The 22,676-nt window shown below is 34.6% G+C and overlaps 4 protein-coding genes across 6 annotated transcripts; 1 reads left to right on the top strand and 3 right to left on the bottom strand.

The window, feature by feature from the left end:
• The first annotated feature begins 880 nt into the window (after positions 1-880).
• On the top strand, positions 881-2,963 carry LOC122589415 (mitochondrial arginine transporter BAC2). Its single transcript, XM_043761709.1, has 2 exons — positions 881-1,241; positions 1,813-2,963. Exons 1-2 carry the CDS (start codon positions 1,008-1,010, stop codon positions 2,485-2,487), a joined length of 909 nt encoding a protein of 302 aa, XP_043617644.1. The 5' UTR covers positions 881-1,007; the 3' UTR covers positions 2,488-2,963.
• An 868-nt stretch (positions 2,964-3,831) lies between these two features.
• Positions 3,832-4,731, bottom strand: LOC122589275. Its single transcript, XM_043761548.1, has one exon. The coding sequence runs from the start codon at positions 4,536-4,538 to the stop codon at positions 3,954-3,956; it is 585 nt and encodes a 194-aa protein (XP_043617483.1). The 5' UTR covers positions 4,539-4,731; the 3' UTR covers positions 3,832-3,953.
• Positions 4,732-6,023: 1,292 nt separating this feature from the next.
• On the bottom strand, positions 6,024-11,009 carry LOC122589273 (ATP-dependent DNA helicase DDX11). Its single transcript, XM_043761547.1, has 9 exons — positions 10,858-11,009; positions 10,161-10,769; positions 9,999-10,087; positions 9,202-9,555; positions 8,435-8,710; positions 8,143-8,355; positions 7,850-8,071; positions 6,922-7,477; positions 6,024-6,350 (listed from the first exon to the last, which is right to left on the bottom strand). Exons 1-9 carry the CDS (start codon positions 10,988-10,990, stop codon positions 6,142-6,144), a joined length of 2,661 nt encoding a protein of 886 aa, XP_043617482.1. The 5' UTR covers positions 10,991-11,009; the 3' UTR covers positions 6,024-6,141.
• A 1,263-nt stretch (positions 11,010-12,272) lies between these two features.
• Positions 12,273-21,318, bottom strand: LOC122587454. Of its 3 annotated transcripts, none has more exons than XM_043759629.1 (15): positions 20,961-21,318; positions 18,812-19,208; positions 18,553-18,724; positions 18,035-18,174; positions 16,811-17,834; positions 16,401-16,501; positions 15,717-15,861; positions 15,418-15,486; positions 15,298-15,343; positions 14,862-15,205; positions 14,334-14,413; positions 14,095-14,230; positions 13,520-13,724; positions 12,950-13,032; positions 12,273-12,698 (listed from the first exon to the last, which is right to left on the bottom strand). In XM_043759629.1, the coding sequence occupies exons 1-15, from the start codon at positions 21,076-21,078 to the stop codon at positions 12,567-12,569; spliced, it is 3,192 nt and encodes a 1,063-aa protein (XP_043615564.1). In that variant the 5' UTR covers positions 21,079-21,318; the 3' UTR covers positions 12,273-12,566. The 3 variants fall into 3 exon arrangements, with proteins under 3 accessions (XP_043615564.1, XP_043615563.1, XP_043615565.1); XM_043759628.1 differs by having other exon boundaries at positions 14,862-15,214; XM_043759630.1 differs by lacking the exon at positions 20,961-21,318 and having other exon boundaries at positions 14,862-15,214; positions 18,553-18,672; positions 18,812-18,832.
• Between the last annotated feature and the right edge of the window lie 1,358 nt (positions 21,319-22,676).

A 22,676-nucleotide genomic window follows, 5' to 3' on the forward strand; every position in this document is an offset into this window, starting at 1 on the left:
ATCACCCATTACCATTATCATCGTCCTATTGCGCGATACCTATCTTGTTATCGCTTAATAATAATAAGTTGCATTAAAACATAAAAATACCATAAACTCGTGATATAAAATGATGGGCCCACACTTCGTTTTTTTCCTCTATGTTTTTAGCTGTTTTTCATGATAACAAGCCACGTACAAACAACCAATAACAAAGCTTGGGGTGGGTGACATCACGCAAAGTCGCAAATATGTATATTTAGAAGGGAGTGAAATATAAGGAAACTTAAGGGCGCATTTGCTTCACGAAATGTTTTTAGAAGGAATAGAATCTTTTAAAGGAATTAGAATCTGAAGGAATGAAATTTGACGGAATGTTTTTGATTTTTTGAAGATTCAAGTGAGGGACGGAATGAGATTCCTTCCCCCATCCCTAAGGAATGGAGATTCCATCAAATGAGGGAATGTTATCATTCTAACGGAATGTGATTCCTCTATCTTTAACCAACCAAACACACTAAGAAATGGAATTCAATTCCAATTCCATCAAATTCCATCAAATTCTGTGAACCAAACGTGACCTTATTCATATCTCATAATCCTCAATATTCTCTTTTCAGTTACTTCAATCACATGAACTCTTGACAGTAGTGTCCTTTTCTTATTCTGTTTTCTTGTTAACAAATAAAGAAAAAACAAGTTTTATTTCTAAAAGATAACCAAAAATATACAAAACATTAAATTCTGTTTTAATTCATGAGATTGGGTATGTTTTTAAAATACATATAAGAAAAATAACAAAAGAGAGTCCTATCATTGTTAGGTTTGTGGCCTATTACTTACAACTGAGTGGATATTCCGGATATCTATATCTATAATTCTTTATATATATATATATATATATATACAAAAAGGGAAGGATCTTGCATGAGATACCAAAAGGGGTTCTTTTGATTTGATTCTTTAATATTCTTACACAATCAAGTTTGATTCTATAACTAAGCGAAAAAATTTGAACAAAAAAAAAAATGGATTTTTGGCCAGAGTTTCTTGCAAGCAGTTGGGGTAAGGAATTTGTGGCCGGAGGATTTGGTGGGTCTGCCGGAATAATTGCCGGATACCCACTTGATAGTATCAGAGTCCGGCAACAAAGCTCACAATCTGGTTCTGCTTTTAGTATATTTAGGAATGTTGCAGCTAAAGAAGGCCCACTTGCCCTTTATAGAGGCATGGCTGCTCCCCTTGCCTCTGTTACCTTCCAGGTACGTTTCAATCTTGAAAACATGCACCACAAGAATATTACGGAGTACATATATATATATATATATATACTGTATATATATGTATGTTTTAGTTATGTTAATGCAAAATTCGTCTAGAATTGTTTTGTTCAAAGATTTGGAGTTTTGGATTATGATTGTAGTCACAATTTGATTCCCACATAAAATGTAAAAATATGTGTTTCTAGGTCAATCCAACCTGGGGATAATTCCCTCAAAATAAAAGGTTATGATCCTCACAAAGTAAAGGATCGTTTGTAATCATTATGAGTAGACTATTGGAATGTTGGATGTGCCAAATCAAGGGCGGAGCAAGGATTTTCATTCTGGGTTGACGAACAGTGTTTATGATACTTTACAAACGTAAAATTAAACTACAAAACTAGATTGCATATGTCTGGGTTGTTAATTACCTTTAAAACTAAGTAAATACATAAAAATATTACTAAAAATATAGAGTTTTATATATATTGTGGGGTTGTCATTGTCACCTTTAGCTACCACATTGTGCCAAATAGTTCTAGTACTTTGATATTTTCACTTTGTGTTGTAGAATGCCATGGTGTTTCAAATCTATGCTATCTTGTCCCGGGCATTCGACTCGTCTTGTTGCTCCAACGAACCTCCGTCTTACAAAGGTGTTGCGTTAGGAGGTGTAGGAGCTGGAGCTATCCAAAGCCTAATGCTTTCCCCTATAGAATTAATCAAGATCCGACTACAATTACAAACACAAGTCCAATGTAAACACACCGAAAAAGGTCCCATTAGCGTAGGAAGAAACATATTGAGAACAGAAGGTTGGAGAGGGCTCTACAGAGGGTTAACCATCACTGCTTTAAGAGATGCGCCTGCACATGGTTTTTATTTTTGGACATATGAATTCATGAGAGAAAGACTTCATCCGGGGTGTCGTGCAAGTGGTCAAGAAAGCTTTCACACGATGCTTGTTGCTGGCGGTCTTGCAGGTGTTGCTAGTTGGGTTTGTTGCTACCCTTTAGATGTCCTTAAAACAAGAATTCAAGCACAAACACCTGCTTCAACAATAAAGTATAATGGAATTGTGGATTGTTTTTTTAAAAGTGTTGCAAATGATGGATACAATGTGCTGTTTAGAGGATTGGGAACTGCAGTTTGTAGAGCTTTTGTGGTTAACGGAGCTATTTTCACAGCCTATGAAACCGCATTAAGGGTCTTTTTCAACAACAATGGTAAGCATGAAACTCTTTAGGCAGAGAGTGCCATACAAAGACAATTGAAGAAAACATCTAAACAGGAAGTTATGAATCTTGAAAGTTCAGAAATCCAAATTGTTTCATGTCGATTCGGTAGTTGTACAGCATTCAAGAAATGATGTTTCGGTTATCTGATAAATCAGATAGTACGCATTATTCAGCATTTCAATATAACTTTTCATGTTATATCACAGCAGAATGGATCAGATACAAAACACATTATATAGTAGTTGGATATAAAGTTTTGAATTTGAAGGGTACCTTTTCATGCTACTACTCTACAAATATATGTATAACAACAAATGATCCCAGATATGGTATCCTAGTACTCTAGTAGTGGGGACATTATATAAAAACATGAGAAATCATGTTTCATCTCCCTTTAAACATAGGAAAATAATAAGGGTACGAAAAAAAATGATAATTGTACCATAATATAAAATGTAATGTAGTGTTGTGGTAGATTCTTTTATTCTTGTGGCAGCTCCTTTTAGCTTTGCGTAAGGTATTTTCTCTCATGCTGGTCGTGGGTTATGAAAACCGATAATAAGTTAGCTATCTATTTATATCACAAACAAAGGAATCATTCACAAAAAATTTCAAAAACCATAGCAACTATCTTATGAACTAGAGATTCACAAAGCCATGTCCGATCACCAGCCCTGACCCAGGGGCCCAAATACCCAGTCTTAAATGGGCTCAAAAAGCCCGTTCCTTATATTAAAAAGCTAAACATGATTTACTGATTGACACAAACGGTTGAGCTTTACAAAAATACGAGTATCATTATTAGTACATTACATTCACCGTTCAAAAAAAAGCACATCACATTAGAGTTTATTTATCTAAATTTAAACTTGTAACAATAATCATGCTCAATTGATGGCCTACTTAAACAAAAAAAATTCTTTAAAATTCTGCAGACATTTTTTCATCTAATGTTAAAATGCTCGTTTAAGAATTGCTTGAACCCACTATCATATCATGCGGTTTTTCAGATACAGACCAGACTTACAGGCATAATAGAGCAATAGTGGGGCTTAAGTGAACTTTATACAAGCTTGGATGTCTAATCAGTTTGTGATCGTGGGCTCAAAACAAGGCTTTTGCTAGGCGCATAAAGTGATAAAACTATAGGAGTGACTCTGGCTAAACTCAAACATGACACAAAAAGACGAACAGTGTGACATAAATCAACCAACTGATGACCGGATGTGTATTTTCAACTGGACCCTTGTTCCGGTCTGGTTGCTAGTGAGACACGAGTTCCGTTAAAGATCCTTATTGTATGTAAAGATGCAGCTATAAATAAATAAATTCATTAATATCATTCCATATTCATGAGAATTGAAAAGATAAACAGAAAAAAAAAAAAAAAATACACAAACACTCAAATCCACACACAGACAGAAAAAGATTGTTGTAAGAATGGTGATTAATTAAACCAGCAGCATGGCATCATCTAGATGTTCAAAGGACCTAGCCTCCTTATAGAGCTATTGAGGCTATTACTTCTTATCGGTGGTTGTGAAACGTTGAATTCCGAGTACATATCTGTGAAAAACTTATCAACGAGATCTTGGTAAATCGGACTTGTAAGCAAAGAATAGTAGTGAAGAACCTCTTCTACATCTAAGACATGCTCCTCATCCTTCACATCCATCATCTCCAATTCTTTCATTTTTCGCTCCAAAACACTGCTTTGGCTCCTACCATCAACCCATTTAGAGCAACCGTTGTTTTCTTCTTCTTCAACGCTGCTAATTACCACTGAATTGTGACCTTGTGCGTTGATCATGCTTCTATTTGATTCCAGGTCTTGTTTTTCGGAAACTTTGACATCATCATTGGAATCCAACTGCTCACAGACCTGTTTGTAAAAATTGTCCAGTTGCTGCATCTTTGGGTTGTTCATATTAGTACGAAAAATTTTCAAAGAAGGAGCTCTGGTTAGCTTTTTATACCCTCCAAAGACGAAACACTTGAAGTTTTGGAGGGTTTTGTTGAGAAACTTCTTGGTTGTGTGTAAGGTCTTCCTGAGCAGCATCTGTACTTACTTCTGTTTGTCTTTCCTAAACGACTCGTTAACAACTCAGAAAAAGCAGAGTGTGATGTGTGTGTGACAAAAAGAAAGGGATAGGGTGTTTGTGTGTGTGTTTATTGGAGGAATAGATTTAGGAAATGACATTAACACGACAAATGGAGCACTATATATGTTACTCTAATTCGCCGAAAAAAGACTTCTGAGTGTTAAACAAGCTGCATTATTATAAACTTATCTGTCAAAGAAAAAGTAACAAGATTTCTTTGACAGTACATATTAGAAAGATAAATTCATTAAACTACAACACACCATGGTACTATAAGGTTACTCTTGATGCTAAAGTGCTAAAAACATTGATGTCAAATTTATTTCAAAATGCAGCCGGCCTAGAATTTCAAATTTAAAACCTGAATCTTTTGTTGGGGCAACATAGATTTATTTATTTTTATACATTTTTTGAACCTTTTCTTTTTGTTTGCACACTTAACAAAAAGTAGAGTGATTATGATAGTGTAAAGATATGAAATGGAATATTTTTTATGAAGAAAAAGGATGTGTAATGATAATAAACACTTGAATATTTGACCATATATTGTCAAAAGTGCATTGCCACTGATTCAGGAGAAAAAATTAAAGGTGGTGGGTGAGTGAAAGTTCAGATTTGACTCCTTGTTACCTGCTAAAATTGCTTACTAGTTAGTACTACTTAAGAACTAAAACGTTTGCATGAAATATATACAGTAGATAATTTTTTTCCTAAATTCATGACCAATAAAACTTATAAAGATGGGTTGCTATTACACTTGATATATTGTATTTTGGTATTTGTAAATGTTGTGTTGATAAAAGAAAAAAAAACTTAATCTAGATACAAATGGGGAAAAGGTGCTTTCTAGTCAATTGTATTCATTAGGAGCTTAGCTGTATGGACCCTAATCTTAAGATAAAGTGGTACCAGTGTGTTGGTAAAAAAAAGGGTGAAATGAACAAAATGCATTGAAAGCAAGGCATATGGCTTATGGGGATTTGATATCAAGTCATTTTCATGTAGCTCATTTGAGTCTGAAATTTGCAAACCAGCCTTGATGCAAGGAAACATACTTTAAAGAGGATAAAATTCACACATGTCACTCGAATTGACATGCAGCCAATGTAAGAATGACACGTTTTATATAATTAAATATATTCATTGTCGGAAATTTGACATAAGAAAACGAAAGACGTGATTATGTGTGACATTCTTAGTTGGAGATTTGTAAAACAGAGAGATGGCCTACTTTCATTTATAATTTTGAAAATATATATTCGTATAGTACAATACAATTGGGTATAGATTCATAAAATTTCACTGACCTTTTAAATTTTGAAAACTATATATATGTGATTGTATTATAAGAGTCTGAACATGCAAACCAGCCTTGATGATAGGAAACATACTTTAAAGAAGATAAAAATCACATTGCTACTAGAATTGACTGAAATGCATCCAATGTAAGTATTCACATATCATACTTTTCAGCTACAATTTACTGTAACAATAATTATGACAACCTAGTATGGGAAAAGTACAAAATTTATACGAGTATGTATCTAGGCGTCTAAAATCCTATGACTTACTTTTGTGAAATTTGAAGAATTGATGAAGTAATTTGTGGACTTCTCCATAATTATTGGTGTTAGAAATGAGGCGCTCTCTAATCCAACGTGGAAGTTTGTTAGTGCGATGCGAGAGGTCATTTTTCGAGGAATCTGATTTGTAACGTGCATCGACCAATAAGATTGCAGCATAATCATTAATGTGCCTAATCGCTCTGCCTGATAAACAAAAAGTCCAAAATGAAGCACAAAACATCAGCGGCAATAGTCAATTAGGTTTGATGTGTGAAAACCAGTACCATATCAAAATCATTAGCTTCACCACAAGATATCCTTAATTGTATTGTTCTATATATCATATTGAAAAGCAGATAACTGGTGTGCTAAAGTTTAATGTATACTTTTTAAGTTCGAAGTTGGAGAGTTTTAGGGGCGTTTGGATGTGAGTTTTCAAAGTGAGATTATGATGTTGAATAATCAAGATCAGATAATCAGATGAATGTGCTTTTGTTGTTTAAAGTTGTAAAAATAAACAATCAGTTGTTTGTGTGTTCGACAATTTATCTTAGCACAGAAAATTATCAAAAAGGACATCGTTGTAAAACAGAGAGGTGTTTTTTGGAGATAAGAGTAAATGTCTCTTAGATTAAGTTGATGAACAGGTTCTTAAATAATCTCATTTATTAATTAGTCTTTGCAGCTAGTATGTGAAACTGAAATAATCACTAAGCCGTATTATGCAGATAATTAGTTCCAAAATACGGACTTTTTAGTGGTAGCTGGCACTTACCGATTGACTGATTTACAGCCTTCATGCAAAGATTTTCATAGTACTCCCTTCCTCTATGTTTGCAATTTCTTAGAATCTCGAATCCTGCTTGAGCATCTCCACTGAAGCACGCACCATTCGAGTTTTTTGTCGGGTCTCCAAGGCCATCAATATGCTTGACTCGTTCCATCAACTCGATATCAGATGGACTTGGATATGGCAATCCAACCATGACTATGCACCGGCCCATCCCATCACTAAAGTTGATACCTTCTGATATCTTACCTCCAACTACAGCAAGAAGCATTGCACCATTATGGGTTACTACTAAATCCTTTGAGCTTGTAGCAGATGCTGCATCAATTGAATCCTTGTATTCTTTCAAAATAGTTTCCACTTCTGTGCTTTTTCTTGGCTCTCTGAATACGCGTTTCTTCTTCATTATTCTACTAAGGATGCCTGAAGCTTTCCATGCATTGTAGACATGTTCTTCATAATCAAATGAAGATAAGAACACAATTATACCCTGTGGAACTGCTGAAACCAGATTGCAAAGTAGAAGCCCTAGCTCCCCAACCTATCAATTTATGCAAGTCAGCAAGCCTTGGTAATGCCAAAGACATAGAAACCATGTAAGTGGGAATACGAACGGTTTAGGAAGATTGGGTAATCGGAGAATGAGTCATTTTTATATTAGTCGGGTTGGCCTGTAAACAATTCTTTCCGCTTTTTATTTTCTACTCTGTGAATGATTAATTCGTTAAATTTTAGATAATTAAATAAAGACATTTTAGAAGAATGTATGCATTAAAAATAGGCCTTGGGGATTTAACCTTTGACACCTTCTCCTTCTGGCTAAACTTTTGATTTGACCCATTAAATAACCCAATCCAATCAACCCATTTGTATATAAATAATACATAGTGTAATTAAAGCGAAATTTACTGACCATGGCTGATGTACTTCTAGAGTTATAGCTAAAATCCAAGGACTGGCCAGAGGGTCCGTGTGAAACAGAAATGGGTAATATATTGTCCGATGAGATTATATGACCACAAGAGAAGAAATTCAATTGATCTGGCGGTAACCATGGAAAGAGCCGCCCCTGTGTTTCTTCAATAGGTTGGAGAGTTCCACCAGCCAATACAACAGCATGGGCCTCATTAACAATCTATCAAAAGTTCATTGTTAACCTACAGTCAATTTATAAAAAAATTCATGAATTATGAAATTTTTGCAGACCTCGTGAAAAATCTTCTCCCCAGTGAGCATAACATACTTTAAATATCCTCCTTGCTGTCCAGAGTCAGTTGATCTTTTTCTTGATATTATTATCCGTCCATCACTATCATCATTTGTCAGTGATAGTAATATTCCAGCTAATGCACGAAACCCTGATAAAATGCTTGTAGTATCATTTTGTAAGGTAAATATTCTATCTCCATAGCCACTGACCTGAGCAGGAACAAAAATAGACCATAAGCAACTTTGCATAGATAGATTAATAATCACAAAAGGCAACAAAGCAACTTACCTTGTGAATCATATTGCTGTCTTTAATATATTGTAGCAACTTCACCAAATTTATGTTGTCAATGTTGAGGGAAAACACAAATTCATTGATGCACAAGGAGCACTCGGAGCCACTTTTTGCTGAAGGAACCAAAGTAGCATTATCCTGGTTGCACAAGGTTTGTATAAAGGCTTGAGTAAGAATCATCAATGTTTGAATGTGCCTTCGATTGCCTGGTCCTAGAAGATTGCTAAATTTTTGGAAGTAACCCTCTAAACTGGAGTTAACAAGTTCCAACTGTAATATGATGTGAATCACCAGGTTGGGTGGTTAGGAAGAAATCATAAATTAAAGCCGGGAAGAGCATGAAAACATGAATAAGTCTTATGCAGGGATAATTACATAAAAGTGCAACCAACTTTGGACCGATTTCTAATTAGTGTAAATGTGTAATCAACTTGTTTTAGGGTTGAAAACAGCACTGAAGTTTGAAAAATTTTTGATTTAAGGGGAGTTACATAAAGTGTCTGAGTTTCAGAGGACACACCAAAATAAGTCATTATGGTCAAAAGTTACCGATACAACAGCTGCCCTGTAATCCTTTTTTACTAGTTACTACCAGGTCAGATTAGTTTCGATCAGAACTTTTCAAACTTTGATCTCTATTCTGACCTGAAATAAGTTGGTTATGTGAAATGGAAAGTTAGACCAAAATAGGTTACCCTTTTATACAATTAGCAATATCATATACTCTTAATAAACTAGCTACTAAAAACCACACCATTTACCTGGGACAAAGTAATTTTTGCGTCATACATGCTGATGAGAGAGTCAGCAAGATTATGAGCTTCATCTATTATAACAACACTATTCTTCAAGTTTAAACCAAGTGATTCCCGTGAAGATTTTGAAAGAAGAGATTGATAAGGAAGAACTACAAGATCTGCTGCAGGGACCAAGCTTCTTGAACCGTAGTATGGGCAAGTACCTACATTGCCTCCAAGCCGAACAAGGTCTTCAATATCTAAAGGTCCCTGCTCATTTATCTCATTCCTGAACTGCTTTTGTAGCTTTTGTTTGCTAAGCATCGGGCATCCACCTTGGGCCTTTCTCTGGCGTACTTTCCCCCCAACACCTGAATTCTGCAGACTAGCATTAGAGAAGTCCATCATGATGTTCAAAAGTAATGACTGGTTCAAACTAAGATATTCTTCATGTTGTATCATCATAAGTCACAACAGAATAGACAAACGCTTAATCAGTCAATCAAATGAAAAAGACAGATTAGTGCGGTGACTAAGTTCAAATATCCACATTTTCAAATTCAGCAACACATTTTAACATACAAGACTTGTATCTATAATTTATAAACCATAACAAATGGCATGCTATTCTATGTGTATTATAATCATGTAGGTCATAAGGCAATAGCAGTCTCAGAGTGTGTTAGATTTCTCCTGTTCTCACATTATCAAGAATTCTTTCATAAGTGTAATATTTTATAATTCTGGGTGTTCTAATAGTATCCTAACGAAAATAATGAATCAAACACATTATTAATAGATAAAGAAAGAATGAGTTATACCTTCATTTTTGACACTTGGCTTTTCTTTTTCTTTTGAAGATCCAAACATCGCTCATTGATGAGAGCAGAATTCCCAAGCTTCACCACCTCTGCAAGGTTTCATCAAACTCGTGTAATCATATATTCAATTAAGACCAACAAAAAAAACACACACTAACTTACCTTCATTTATGCAAAAATTCTTCCTAGAGCCCAAAGATGCAACCTTTAACTCCCTAGCAAAAACCGTCTTCCTCAATTCTTTAACAAACTGCGATAGCTGCGAATGAGTTCTGCTACAGAAATAAATTTTGAAATCTGCCTCTTCCTCTTCCTCGTCATCGTCACCTTCCTCTTCACCTTCACTCGAAGACGAGCCACTGCATATTCCACCACCCTTTCTTTTCCCGTTCTTCTCATCTTCACTCTCGTATTCGTCCACCAAAAACTCCTTATCATCTAATAACTCTCCATCACTTTTCACATTCGCACCATTCCCATACATTTTGTAATCGACCTCAATAAAATGATCAAACAAGTCCCTAAAACTCTCCTCAATTCCATTCTTGTCTCTTTTCTTAATTGTAAATTCATTTCTTTTCTTGACCTTAACCTTCTTTTTAGGGCTTTCTACTTTATTATTCATTAAACTACTTTTGAGCCAATCGGGTTCATCGTCATTATCTAATTCATTCTGATTCGTATCAACTAAAGTTTCATAATTTACGCGCTTTTTCCGATCAATTAGCCATTGCATAGCGCTACAGATTATACTTAGGGTCTTTCCTGTACCTGTAAGTATATTTACATATCTTCTACTTTATATAATTCAAAAATAAAATAAAATAATAATAAGAAGAAAGAAAGAAAGAAAGAATACCAGTGGGGCTTTCGAGCATGGCGATACCGCCTTTATCGAGGGAATCGTAAAGAGAACTCATGAAATCGATTTGAATAGAGTAGGGTTTGAAGGGAAAACCCCCAAATTTCTGCTGCTTCATTTCTTCCCCCATTTTTTATTTTTATTTTTGTGTGTGTTTTACAATTAATTAATTTAATGGTTTCCCGCGCTATAACTATATATATATATATATGGTGTTCGTCATCTGGGCCTGACTAACAATAGTTAAGATATAACTAAGCCCAATATCCCATATTCCCATATATGTGTGTCGGATACCACTCGGATTCAAGAAAAATTAATTACTAGATGGAGTTTTCATTTTCAAGGGGAAACTTATTCTACTCTTTTTAGTCTTGTAAAGGTACACAAAATCTGAGATGAAACTTAGAAATCTTGAGAAAACGCCTAAAATTTTAATTATTCTTAATTATTATATATAAAAATATATATAATTAAGATATAAATAAAAAGATTCGTTGTCTTTTACCCGGCTGTTCTTCTTTGTCAACGCTACTAAGGACCTATAGGTTCGCAATAATCCAAATAACTTACCTCAAGTGAAACTCTAACTCTGATAAACAAAGTTAAAACCTTATTAATGAGTCATCAACTTTATTATCTTAAATAGATTTTTAAAATAAATTTATGCTAAATTCAAACTTGGTGAATATTATTAAGATTAACACATTGAAGATGGTTGTATATAAATATAAAATCACTCTAAAAAATTTTAGTCAACCGCCAATCCAAATAAAGTTATATACAAATAAAATTAACTTCAAAACGGTGTAAGATAACAACGTAATTTGGAAGGAAAATGATTGATCAACCTAAAAGAACAACCTAATGATCAACCTAAGCCCATGGTGATGACACTTGGCATAATCAAAGGAATAAATTAAGAGAGAGAATGAATGGGTTACATTTGTCATGTGATAAATGTTTTAAGTTGATTTGTTAGATTGATATATCATTACTCAATTTGGAATATTGTTTATCAATAAAATAGTTTTCCAACAATTTATCCACACACGGTTTTATTAACAATTTATTGACATATAGTTTGCCACACAGAAGTCTAACTTCAATACATTCACCATATAATGATGCAGATCGGAATATACATCATCATTGCTGATTCCTGTATCATCATTTCGATGAATGGGTATTCGTGAGTTTTATTGACTATATTATCACATAAATTACTGAACCGTGCTTAGCACAAATACAAAGATAGTACTCGTATAATATAATACAATATCAATTTTAAGTCATATGTCACAAAAGATTTAGTCTTTGTATGTACCAGCTTCCCAAAGAGGGGGAGATTGAGTTGTGTTGATTAAAAAGATCAAGTCCCATAGTTCAATAGCAACAATCGACAAGTAATCTTGACAATGTCTAATATGCCTTCCATCACATTTGTAATCTGTAAAAAACTCTTGAATCCGTCCCCTGAAATCCCAACTCATGATATCTATTTACAGTTGTAATTCACTACAGACCCTAATTATATTTGTGTCATTTGTGCTTATAAAACGTACAAGAATAATAAAAAAAATTATAAAAATTCCCGAGTCATAAAAGGGCGAAACAGGAACCAAAATTGCAGCGCCCTGAGAACCATATGTATCAAGGAAGAGAAACACTAGGTGAAGATGATCACTGCGAGTTGAATAAAAATGTTACTGTTCAAGAACTCCAAACTTTTGCTTTTCATCGTGCAATTGTTGGAATACAGATTCCATCTCCGGAAAAGTGGACAACAGCAGCAGCTCAAGAAGGTCAAAAGATAATTGCTTTAGACAAACAGATGACTGACAAAACGAACAGGAAATCATCAGATGGTCAAGTTTACTCAAGATTAATACAAATAAATATAAAAATACTGATCATGCATATGAAGGAGATCCCAACAAAGGTATAAGTTCCAAAGCGAAACCATTCTAGTTTTACCCAATAAAAACAAAGGTAAAGGTTGATGATACTACTTATATACGTATATCTGTAGATGTAAAGCTGTAATGGAACACATACAAGTTATGGGCATTTCAAGGAGAAAGCTCACCTGAATAAAGTAATAGACATCTTTCGCACACTGTTCATACTCCTTTCGACCAAAAAGACTTACCACCGTTGCTGGTGCTTTATCTATAATCAAAAGTTCCATTTATGTGCTCAATATTAGCCATGCAACAAAGAAAAAATGATGTAACTAGTAAAAAGAGTAGGCTCCATTATTTCTTTGAGATTAGAGGATTCCGATAGAGACCAGTTAACTTATAAATTGTCGACTAGAAAACTAGCTTCAAAGAAGAACGGGTCCAAAGTCGCCCACAGCCTATTTTTCAATGCATACAATCTCCTAAGTCAATTTTATTTAAACAAAGTCCAGTAGTATCAGTGTTTTTGCAAATCATAATAAACACATTATCTATTATAAAAATATTTGCAGATCAAACCCATCCCTTTTAATCCATACTTGACGAGTTTCAATCTGAACCCATTGTGACCCATTACTCGGCTCGCCCGTCCCACCCATTCTGCCACCTCTACAGCTCTACCATACTAAACGGAGATGGATAGCGCATGAAAATACCTAAGCAGACGGAACTTAAATACATGAGAAAACTATTACCAATCATTAGCTCATAAACTAGCTTAGAACGTCTTTGAGCTTCTCGTTCTTGAAGCTCTTCTCTTGTCAACGTTTCCTCATCACTGTGTCGGTATCCTGGTGATGAAGGTCCGCCATTAGGTAAATCCTGTGGCACACTCTGTGAGGGGGTTGGCTGCTGCCGCTTTCGGTGCTTTGTTAAAAATATACCATCCGGCCAAAGTATCTAACAAACAAAAGACATGAAATAAGTTAGAAGCCAAGAAAAATATCAAAAAATTGTATACACTTGGAAAACTTAAGCTAAAAGTACAACAGAAACATCAGAAGCATCCAATATAAGGAGTCATTGAGATTATAATTGTGGTTTTTAGAACGCAGGGGCTGCTGGAGCATTATAGCAGATTAGGGGCTACTGGAGCAATATACCAGATTATCTTTAATCAACCACGATTTCGATTGGTTTTGTTTGTCATTCATTGTCTTTCTCTGTGATAACTTCTTATTTCTGTTGGTATTATCAATTGCCAATTGGTTGCTGTTTTCTGGTTTGTTACCTATCAAATTAACCAATTCAAAGCTTCGTCATGGATTACCTGCTCAAGCCGCTTGATTCCTGAAGCAACAATAGAGCCCCTACGTAAGAGTTGAATTTTAGCAATTAGCCAATCATCAAAGGCATCTGACATGCCCAGCTGTAGAACCTGCTTGACCACCCAGAAGGCCTTCCTCCTGGTAAAACAGCAACAACATTGGGTTAAACAGAAAATAAAAGAGGAAGAAGTGGGAAATGGACCCAATTTCAATAACTGTAAGTGATCAACATGTTTAATACCTGATCCAACCCCCATCCTGAAGCTGGAAAACAACATCAACAAGATCTAACATTGGGATACTCAAATTTGGTGGCACCCACTGCAGCAAGACACACAAGATAAAGAAAATTTTTTGTGTGAAAAGAAACAAACTAGCGGTGGTTACTTCAACCCATTTACTGATGAATGGGTCAATTAAGGTTAGGTTATCTCTGATGTGACAAGTATAATAAAATTCTTAAAGGAAGTTGATCAAATGGGTTAAAAGAGTCACAGGTCACCCGATGTGCATAATGCCTAAGGCCTACTAAAACATTATATCAAAGTTAGAAACATTATTATTGATATCCATATAATATTTGTACATTCTAATAATAATTTTAAAATACTTATAAATTTATACATAAAGCTTTCCAGGTCAACTCAACATGTTTTGAGCCATACAAAAAAAAATTTTACCCAATATTACCCTGTCACCCACCCAACTCGTCCACTACAAACATATATGGAGAAACGGATTATAAGGCAGGAAATTTTACAGTAATTACCTCACTGGGTAGTACTGATTCACCATCATCTGTAAGCATCACAGATGGTGTATGCAAAGACTGCCCGGACTTTCCAGTTGAAGACATAATATTTGAAACAACAATTTCAGGGTCGCTGTCAGAATCCTCTGATGACTTTCCGACTTCCTTTACAGGCTTTCCAAGAGAAGCCGCTACATTTCTCTTGACTACTTTTGACCCATCGATCATAGAATTATGTTTGACTTCTGATAAATAATTTTTAATCACACTATCTGATTGTTCTCTTCTAGAAATTAAGGGGTCCACTACAGACCTATTAGCAGTATTACCAAAATCTGTACTCTTTTCACGAGCAGCTGGGGCTGTATCAACTAAAGAAAATAAATCAGTTTATAAATGAAGGGAAAAAAAAGAACATGCGTAGATAATAACGTCTTGCTAGAATTGTTTTCACCTGACAGCGTTTCTATGATGGAAATAGAATTTGAGAAACTATATGTCTGCATCAAGAAGCATGTACAAGTAAGAAATAGTCTTTAAAAAGATAAAGCAACAAATAAACCACAAATCAAACCTGAGAATCAACACTAAGAAAGTCCCAGACTTCAATTGATCCAGATATAGTTGGAAACTGCATAAGTCTCTGAAAAATAGCAAAAACGAAATAGAAAAAAAAGGAAAATTATCCACCAAAGATGTAAGTCATTAAAACAGCAGAAGGCAAATGCATATTGTCTAGGAAACATTATTTATATGAACAACAGACTTTATACAAATAGTCAATAGTGTACAACCATTCTGTTTTTATTTTCTTCTGAGATACCTTAATATTTAATAAATTAAATGAAGTAAACCCTAAAGATGATGCATCACCTTCAAATATATATCAAGAAGTTTACAACGTTCATGAATGACATCCACATCGAGTCCTGTTGACAGAAAGTGCTTTGGTGGGAGATGAAGATTATACTCTGGATACTCCTTGAGACGCCGGTGTAGCTCCTCAAAATGCCGAAACCTGTATATAGCTTATAAGTTCAGATAACGAAGTTCTGTGATTTTTAAATCATGAACACAAGCTAAGTAATTCAATCTAGTCTAAACACATGCATTAATTTGCTTTCTGAAACTGATTATCTGATTATCGCCAGATTTTGATGTTCGCATAACTGAAGTAACTTGTTCCGATTGCCTGATGATTCAGTGGTAAAAACAAAACCGACTCTCAAAGGTAAAATAATATTACCTGATTGCCCATTTTTTGACCTAACTTTAAAGACTTTTACTCACATCTCACAAGACAACTCCCATTAGCATGAAAGTCTTTTTTCATTATTTATGTAATAATTTCTTATATAATATAACAGAATTTCTAGTTACTATAAGCAAAATCACATCCAAACACTAGCTCCTAACAGCCATTTTATGATAACTGATTATCTATATGTATCATTCAATTCACATTATCATTATCAAAACAAACATCTAAACACTGTCTATCATGCATGTGCGCACACAAACACAGAGACCAAGGATGAATGAATACAGAGTGTACACCTTCTTTTAATAGACCAGCTAACGTTGTTCATGTCTGTAACAGATATGGGATAGACAGCAAAAGTCTTAGAGCCACTCTTCACAATATTGGCACCTAAAACCTGCATAATTAAATGATCTCTCAATGGATCAAATGATGCATATGCATCAAGATATGATATAAATTAGATATGGCAATCTTGATGTGGTATCTTTTCGGGTCACACAGGTAAAAATCATAAAATACTTTGCTGAAATAATATTAATTTTAGTAAACATCTGGAAACATAACTGTTGCCAGTGAATCCAACCTGACCCATAACAAAATTCCCAATTTTAAAAAGTTACCCTAGTACCCAATCTGCCTGGCCCACCCACTTTACCAACTTCCTACAATAAGATAAGAAATAACAAAATTGCAATTGCTGTACCTCACATCGTAGTCTAAAAAAATTATCCAAAGGTGAAAATTTTGGGGGATTAATGGCTGAAAGCGCAGGGAAAGAAGACGAAGCACTTGCCCCACTATTGGTTCTTCCCAACGACTCTCCCCCCTCAGAGTCACCACTAGAGTCCCCGGACTTCGAATTTCCTTTAGAAGAACCCAGCACATCCAGTCCATCTCGCAACAAGAAACTCTTCCTTTCAATCTCCTGCCACACCTCCTTCTGACTGCTCACTCTTGATCTTTTTCTCCCGTTGGAATTCCCTTTTTCTGATTTTCTCCTAGGTTTCTGGCCTTCATAACTTTCAAGCGGATGATGAATGTGAGTAACGGAATGGTTCCGATTACTTTTACCGTCCCAAACCTTCGTTCCTGGAGAATTTAAACCCATGATGTCACTATTCTCTTCATCTTCACTAGAATAATCGCTGCTATTTATATATTCTTCCTCATTTCCATCTTCATCCTCCTCATAAGACGTGCCCATAGGGGGGCATAAACTTTTATGATCACCTCTGGGGAGGCCATATGTCTCTTTGTGTGATGTCAATGGTTTTGAGTGATTAACTAAATTTGCTGACCTAGCAGAAGAAGGTTGGTGGACCAGATCTGTGATACGGCTCACATTGTCTTTTGTTTTGTAGTTTCTACCTTTAGCCCACATATTCTCAAAATTTTCAGGAGCTAATGCTGCTGTTTTTCTGTGGGAAATCATGTCTAATTTGCCACCCCATTCTCCACCTGAAAGCTGTTTTCGGGTATCGATGGAAAGTAATGGGTCCTTTGAATGAAGAGTGTTGGTGACATTGTCTTCAGCAGAATCAGGATTTTCCTTTTTTAACTGTGTGAGCTCAAAACCTTTAACAGAAGGATCTATAGACATAGATAGTTGACTAGACATTTTCGGAGATCCATTCGGCTCAGACGGCGAGTTCACTTGTTCTGTGTTAGCTCCTTTGTCAGTCTTGCTTGCCGAAATGACTACATTCTCAATTCTCTCATTAATGAATCTAAAGCCAAACATGGAAGACAATAAAAATGCATGATAAATAAGATTACATTATTTCAAGTTTAATTCAAGGTATTTTCTTTCCCATTACTCTATTAAAGATAAAGCATGACCTTGCATTGACTCATTCATAAGTGAAGGGTTCAAATTGCTACCTTTGGGATTAACCAAATAAAAAAACTAAATTTACTGAATGATAACCTTGGGTTAGCTAAATTGACAACAGGCCGTATAACTGTACACGCGAGAATTTCCCTGACTATGAAACGAAATAAAGAACACTGCAGATCCTCAGGCCTGAACGCGAAAGAGATGAAACCATCCATAAGATGCTGTAAAACCTACAAGAAATCAAACAAGAAGTAAATTACAAGTTTCATCCCGGTGTGAGTTATGTATCAAGTGCAGAAGTTCCTGAGGGCGTGATTTGGGTCCAATGGGTTTAACAAAAGCGTAATCAAGTTATATGACCAAATCACCCTTGTCATCTTATATGTCTAATATCTTCATTCTTCTTAAAGTTTAATTTTTCTGAACTGAAGTCATTAATTTTAACTTAAGAACACAGCGTTAATTATGATAAATAAATTTAGAAACTAAACTTCCGAACAATTGTTAAATTCGGACCAATACCCAAAATATCTCAAAAATCATACCTTGAAAAATCAAAACCCATTCACACAAAACCAAGAAAATCAAAAGACGAAGTGCTAGAAAACCTTGTACTCGGCTCCAGAAGAAAATAAAGCAGGGTGTAACTTATTCTCTGCATACAGCACAGCTTTGAGTTCCACGTCTCGTTGTGCAATTGTCAGAGACTGCTGCTTCATAATCTTCACCTGACATGCACGGAAAAGTTCCAAGTGGGTGCAAAAAAGTTTGATAATGTCCCTACAATATTTTATAACAGATAAAATATAAGTGACACCAACTCTAATACAAGATCCTTTAATTATTTGAGGGCTGTAGCATTTCAACCTTGTCAAGAAGTCAATAAGGTTGATGTTTCGCATGCGGCTAGAGAACTCCCCCAAGACACCATTTATGATCAGCACCAACTCATCTGGACCTTGTTTGTCAGGCGTAATTCGGGAGTACCACAAATCAGTGACCCACTCAGAAACTAAATGTTTTGTGAACTGATCTATTGCATCCTCAACAACAGGAGAATTGACTTTTCTTCTCCACTCGGATTTTCCTGATAGAAACTTTGGCTCTACAACTGCTTTCTTTTGAAAAAGAAGATTGGCCGATGATGGGTTGCTGTTATATGATGCAGCTTTCCTCTTCATGTCATAATCCAACGTTAAATAACGAAAGCAAATAATTAAAAGGAGCGCAGCAGGCAAGTTTATCAACACTGACGCGCTTGTCACTGAAATCAATTGCAAAAGAAATATGCATGATCATGATCAATTCAAGAATAAATATAATATCAAAAAAAAACATAACAAATAAAGCATTAATCTGGCAAAAGATATGATTTGGTACTCAAATAACGCTAATGCCCATTTTCTTACCTTCCATAGACCATAAGTAAATGATACGTAAATAAAATGCATTTGTATTGACCTTTATCTACTACATTAGTAAAGTGTATCAGGAAAAGAAACATAAAAATAAGTTAAGTGTTCGGAATCATGCATATGCTTATAAGAGGGAGAAAAGAGTAACAAACACCATAAGGCACCATCAATATACTACAGGGTAACAATATCTCAATTTAGCATGCATTGTGTTTGTTGTATTTTCACTACTAATAAAATTTTCAGGATGATAATTTTATCAGTAAATGCTAGTTTTGGCAAGATAGAGAGGATATTTTCTAGTAATATAATTTTGTAAACCATAAACATGCAAATTAACAAGAGCACGAATTTTATGTCAAACTACCCGGTGCGTCACACGCATCCAAAGAAAGGAACAACAGATAAGTAAAATAGATACAAATAGGACATCAACAATTGCATGACTAGCTAATCATCGATAAATTTATAAAAAAAAATTAAAAAAAAACCTATATTATTTCATCCTCCTCATCTTTACTTCTGGGATAAAAAGAGACATGGAAAGAGGAAATTAACCTTCACATTTGTCCTGCAACAACTATCTAGCAGTATACGGTTTGTATGCATGAACGAGCACTAAGAAACCAGAAAAAAAGCGCAAAAAGGCAAGGTACATTGGCGTAGGATGGTTAGGGTTGCCAAACCTTTGGAAAAGACTAGGTACATTAGATCTTGGTGTTTGAACTTGCCATCTTAAAAAAATAACTTATCTTCTGGTTTTCCTTTTACACAAGCATTAAATAACACCTACAAGATCATCTAACGTATTCTATTCCTATTCAGGAATGTTTGTTACAAACAACCATACATAACCTATGAATCTAACTAAGCACGATACAAATCTACTTGTAGCCTTGTTCAGGAAACTTCTGATTTCTTAGTCAGAGAAAGAGACCACAAACCTGATTTAAAGTTGCAATCAGCGGTCCGTATCAATATGTTTTGAATTATTTTGCACTAGTAAATTCACAAAACAACACGAGCAATTATCTTACATACATTAAGCATAGATTTATACTGAATAGCCAGATAACAACAATAAGGTAAGTAGCGGTTTAAAGTCAATATATCATTGTCCCCTTATAGGTTTGCGTATAAGTCTAACAAGAAGACACATAAACTCCGCCATGTGCAGAACGTACGTCTAGGCTATACAAGTATCCCTAGCTGTCTGGATTATAAGACGGAACTCTGTAAAGTTAACGATCCGTAAAAACAATCACTCCAAATAAATTTCTTAACGGTTTAAAAATCAATATACTGTAATTGTCAATTTTTAAGTTTACATGTAGGTCTAACCAGAATAAAATATCCACAAACTCCACCACGTGCTAACGCCGGGCTTAGAAACAAATCCTATACATGCATCCCTGATTGTCTGTAGTTAGCACCAATATTAGACGGAACGCAATTACCGTTTAACAATTCATAAAAGCTAATAATCTCGAGTAACACTCCAAACATAGTAAGTCAGCCTAAATGTGTGTGTGAATTAAGTAGGTACAACAAATAAATTTGGCAATAATAATAGAGAAGAAATTCTAAACAAGGAAACTTACGAGACATAAGATACGAGAGTCCAACAACACACACGGAAACGAAAACAATCCGTTTCTTCGCCTCGTCGATAAGGTCTCGTAACGACACCATTTGCTTGCCTGCTGTTGCCGTACTCATTTTTTACTCTTCGATCAATAATTTTCACCGCATTAAACTCAAATCTCCCAATTCTAACTGTGTAAACGATGCGAGTGAAGTGCGATCAAAGATATTTGAAAGTGATTGACTGGGGACAAAAAGAATTAGTGTTCAAGTAATTGAGGTTTAAAGGAAATATGATTGACTGAAGAACTGAGAGAGAGATATTTTTTTAGGTTTTATGAGAGAGATGCGCCGGAATTTACATAAAATAATGGAAGAATGCCTGTATATATTTGTGATATAATTGCGCAGAGGGGGACGGTTATTTTGTGACAAATGTTTTTCCTGTGTTTAAGGTGTTTGGTAGTATTTCTTTTTTAATAAAAATAATAAAACTTTTTTCATTAATTAATACTCCTAATAAAATTTCTCCTAATTAATAAGAGGGGAAGGGAATATGAGGCTGTTAGGCACTTAAGTTGGGTGAAAAACTCATCACATATCTTTTTTTAAACCATAAAAATCATGGGAGGCCAAGCATTTATTCAAAATATTAAAATATTGGTATGAAGGATTAATCATTTTTCTTTCAATTAAACTAAAAACTTTTTCATCCCAGAAAAAACCTTCTTTTTATATATTGTCTTTTTTTTCCACTTTTCCCTAATAGAACATTTAAGATTAACAGATGACAATCACCAAATCATTGTCATATATCAATTGTTAACTGAAACTTTAAAACTTTATTCAATATTTTCTTATTATTTTTTATATACTTATCATATAAACGTGTTATTGATTTATATAATACAAGTATATTGTAAAGAATATTTATTAAACATATATAAAAAAAATTGAAAACTAAACACGAATTTCAACCCAATAACCAAAAACAACGATCAAGATTACCATAACTACCATCACCACCGTTTTTCCCCGCCGCCACAATAGATAGTGAGTGTTCGGTAATGATGGTGATTTATGGTACGAGCCTCGCTCTTGTTGATGATCAAAGATGGTGGTGGTTGTAATTGATGGAGAGAAGAAAGGTAGAGAGTGTTTGAGGGAGAGAGATAGTTCACATCAATCTTAATCTTAGCAATTGATCAAAACAATCTCATGCAAAGATGCGTTTCTTGTTTTTCAACTCAAACATAATTTTCAAATGAACATTTTTACTTATAAAAGTATACAACACAGGGGGAAAAAAATTGTTACAAGCAATTAAACACATATATCATTTTTTTTTCTTGATAAATCAATAACAAATGATCAATTTGTTACAAGAGCTAAAGACTTATAGAGTTACAAGTAAATAATATTTTCTATACTTTACACGGGTACTATGTTATTATTTTCTTATACAAGTTGTTTGGTTTGAAGTTGTTTGGTTTGAAATTAGCATCGTCACGGTACATCACATTATATGTATTAGTATTTTGCAAATATATGGCTTGTTTTATAATTTTAATTTAATGGGACTTATGGCTTGTTTTAAGCGATTATCAATACAGACTCATCTAACATAAAATAAGATACATTCTTTATTTATTATATTTTTTTTACTTTTATTTTTTGTTTAAAAACTTTCTTCTAATTTTTGTTTTATGGTGCATGTCTCTCCCAGTAGGTTT

This window comes from Erigeron canadensis, chromosome 2, assembly GCF_010389155.1.
Source record: "Erigeron canadensis isolate Cc75 chromosome 2, C_canadensis_v1, whole genome shotgun sequence".
NCBI lineage: Eukaryota > Viridiplantae > Streptophyta > Magnoliopsida > Asterales > Asteraceae > Erigeron > Erigeron canadensis.

Bases quoted from the DNA above. Each gene is read 5' to 3' on its own strand.
- LOC122589415 (XM_043761709.1), top strand. From the start codon at position 1,008: ATGGATTTTTGGCCAGAGTTTCTTGCAAGCAGTTGGGGTAAGGAATTT. The intron at 1,242-1,812 runs GTACGTTTCAAT...TTTGTGTTGTAG, and splicing joins TTGCCTCTGTTACCTTCCAG to AATGCCATGGTGTTTCAAAT.
- LOC122589275 (XM_043761548.1), bottom strand. From the start codon at position 4,538: ATGCTGCTCAGGAAGACCTTACACACAACCAAGAAGTTTCTCAACAAA.
- LOC122589273 (XM_043761547.1), bottom strand. From the start codon at position 10,990: ATGGGGGAAGAAATGAAGCAGCAGAAATTTGGGGGTTTTCCCTTCAAA. The intron at 8,711-9,201 runs GTAAATGGTGTG...ATCATATTACAG, and splicing joins CAAAAATTACTTTGTCCCAG to TTGGAACTTGTTAACTCCAG. The intron at 8,356-8,434 runs GTAAGTTGCTTT...GTTCCTGCTCAG, and splicing joins ACAGCAATATGATTCACAAG to GTCAGTGGCTATGGAGATAG.
- LOC122587454 (XM_043759628.1), bottom strand. From the start codon at position 21,078: ATGAGTACGGCAACAGCAGGCAAGCAAATGGTGTCGTTACGAGACCTT. The intron at 15,862-16,400 runs GTGTACACTCTG...AGCTATATACAG, and splicing joins AGCTGGTCTATTAAAAGAAG to GTTTCGGCATTTTGAGGAGC. The intron at 12,699-12,949 runs GTGAGCTTTCTC...TCGTTTTGTCAG, and splicing joins ATGTCTATTACTTTATTCAG to TCATCTGTTTGTCTAAAGCA.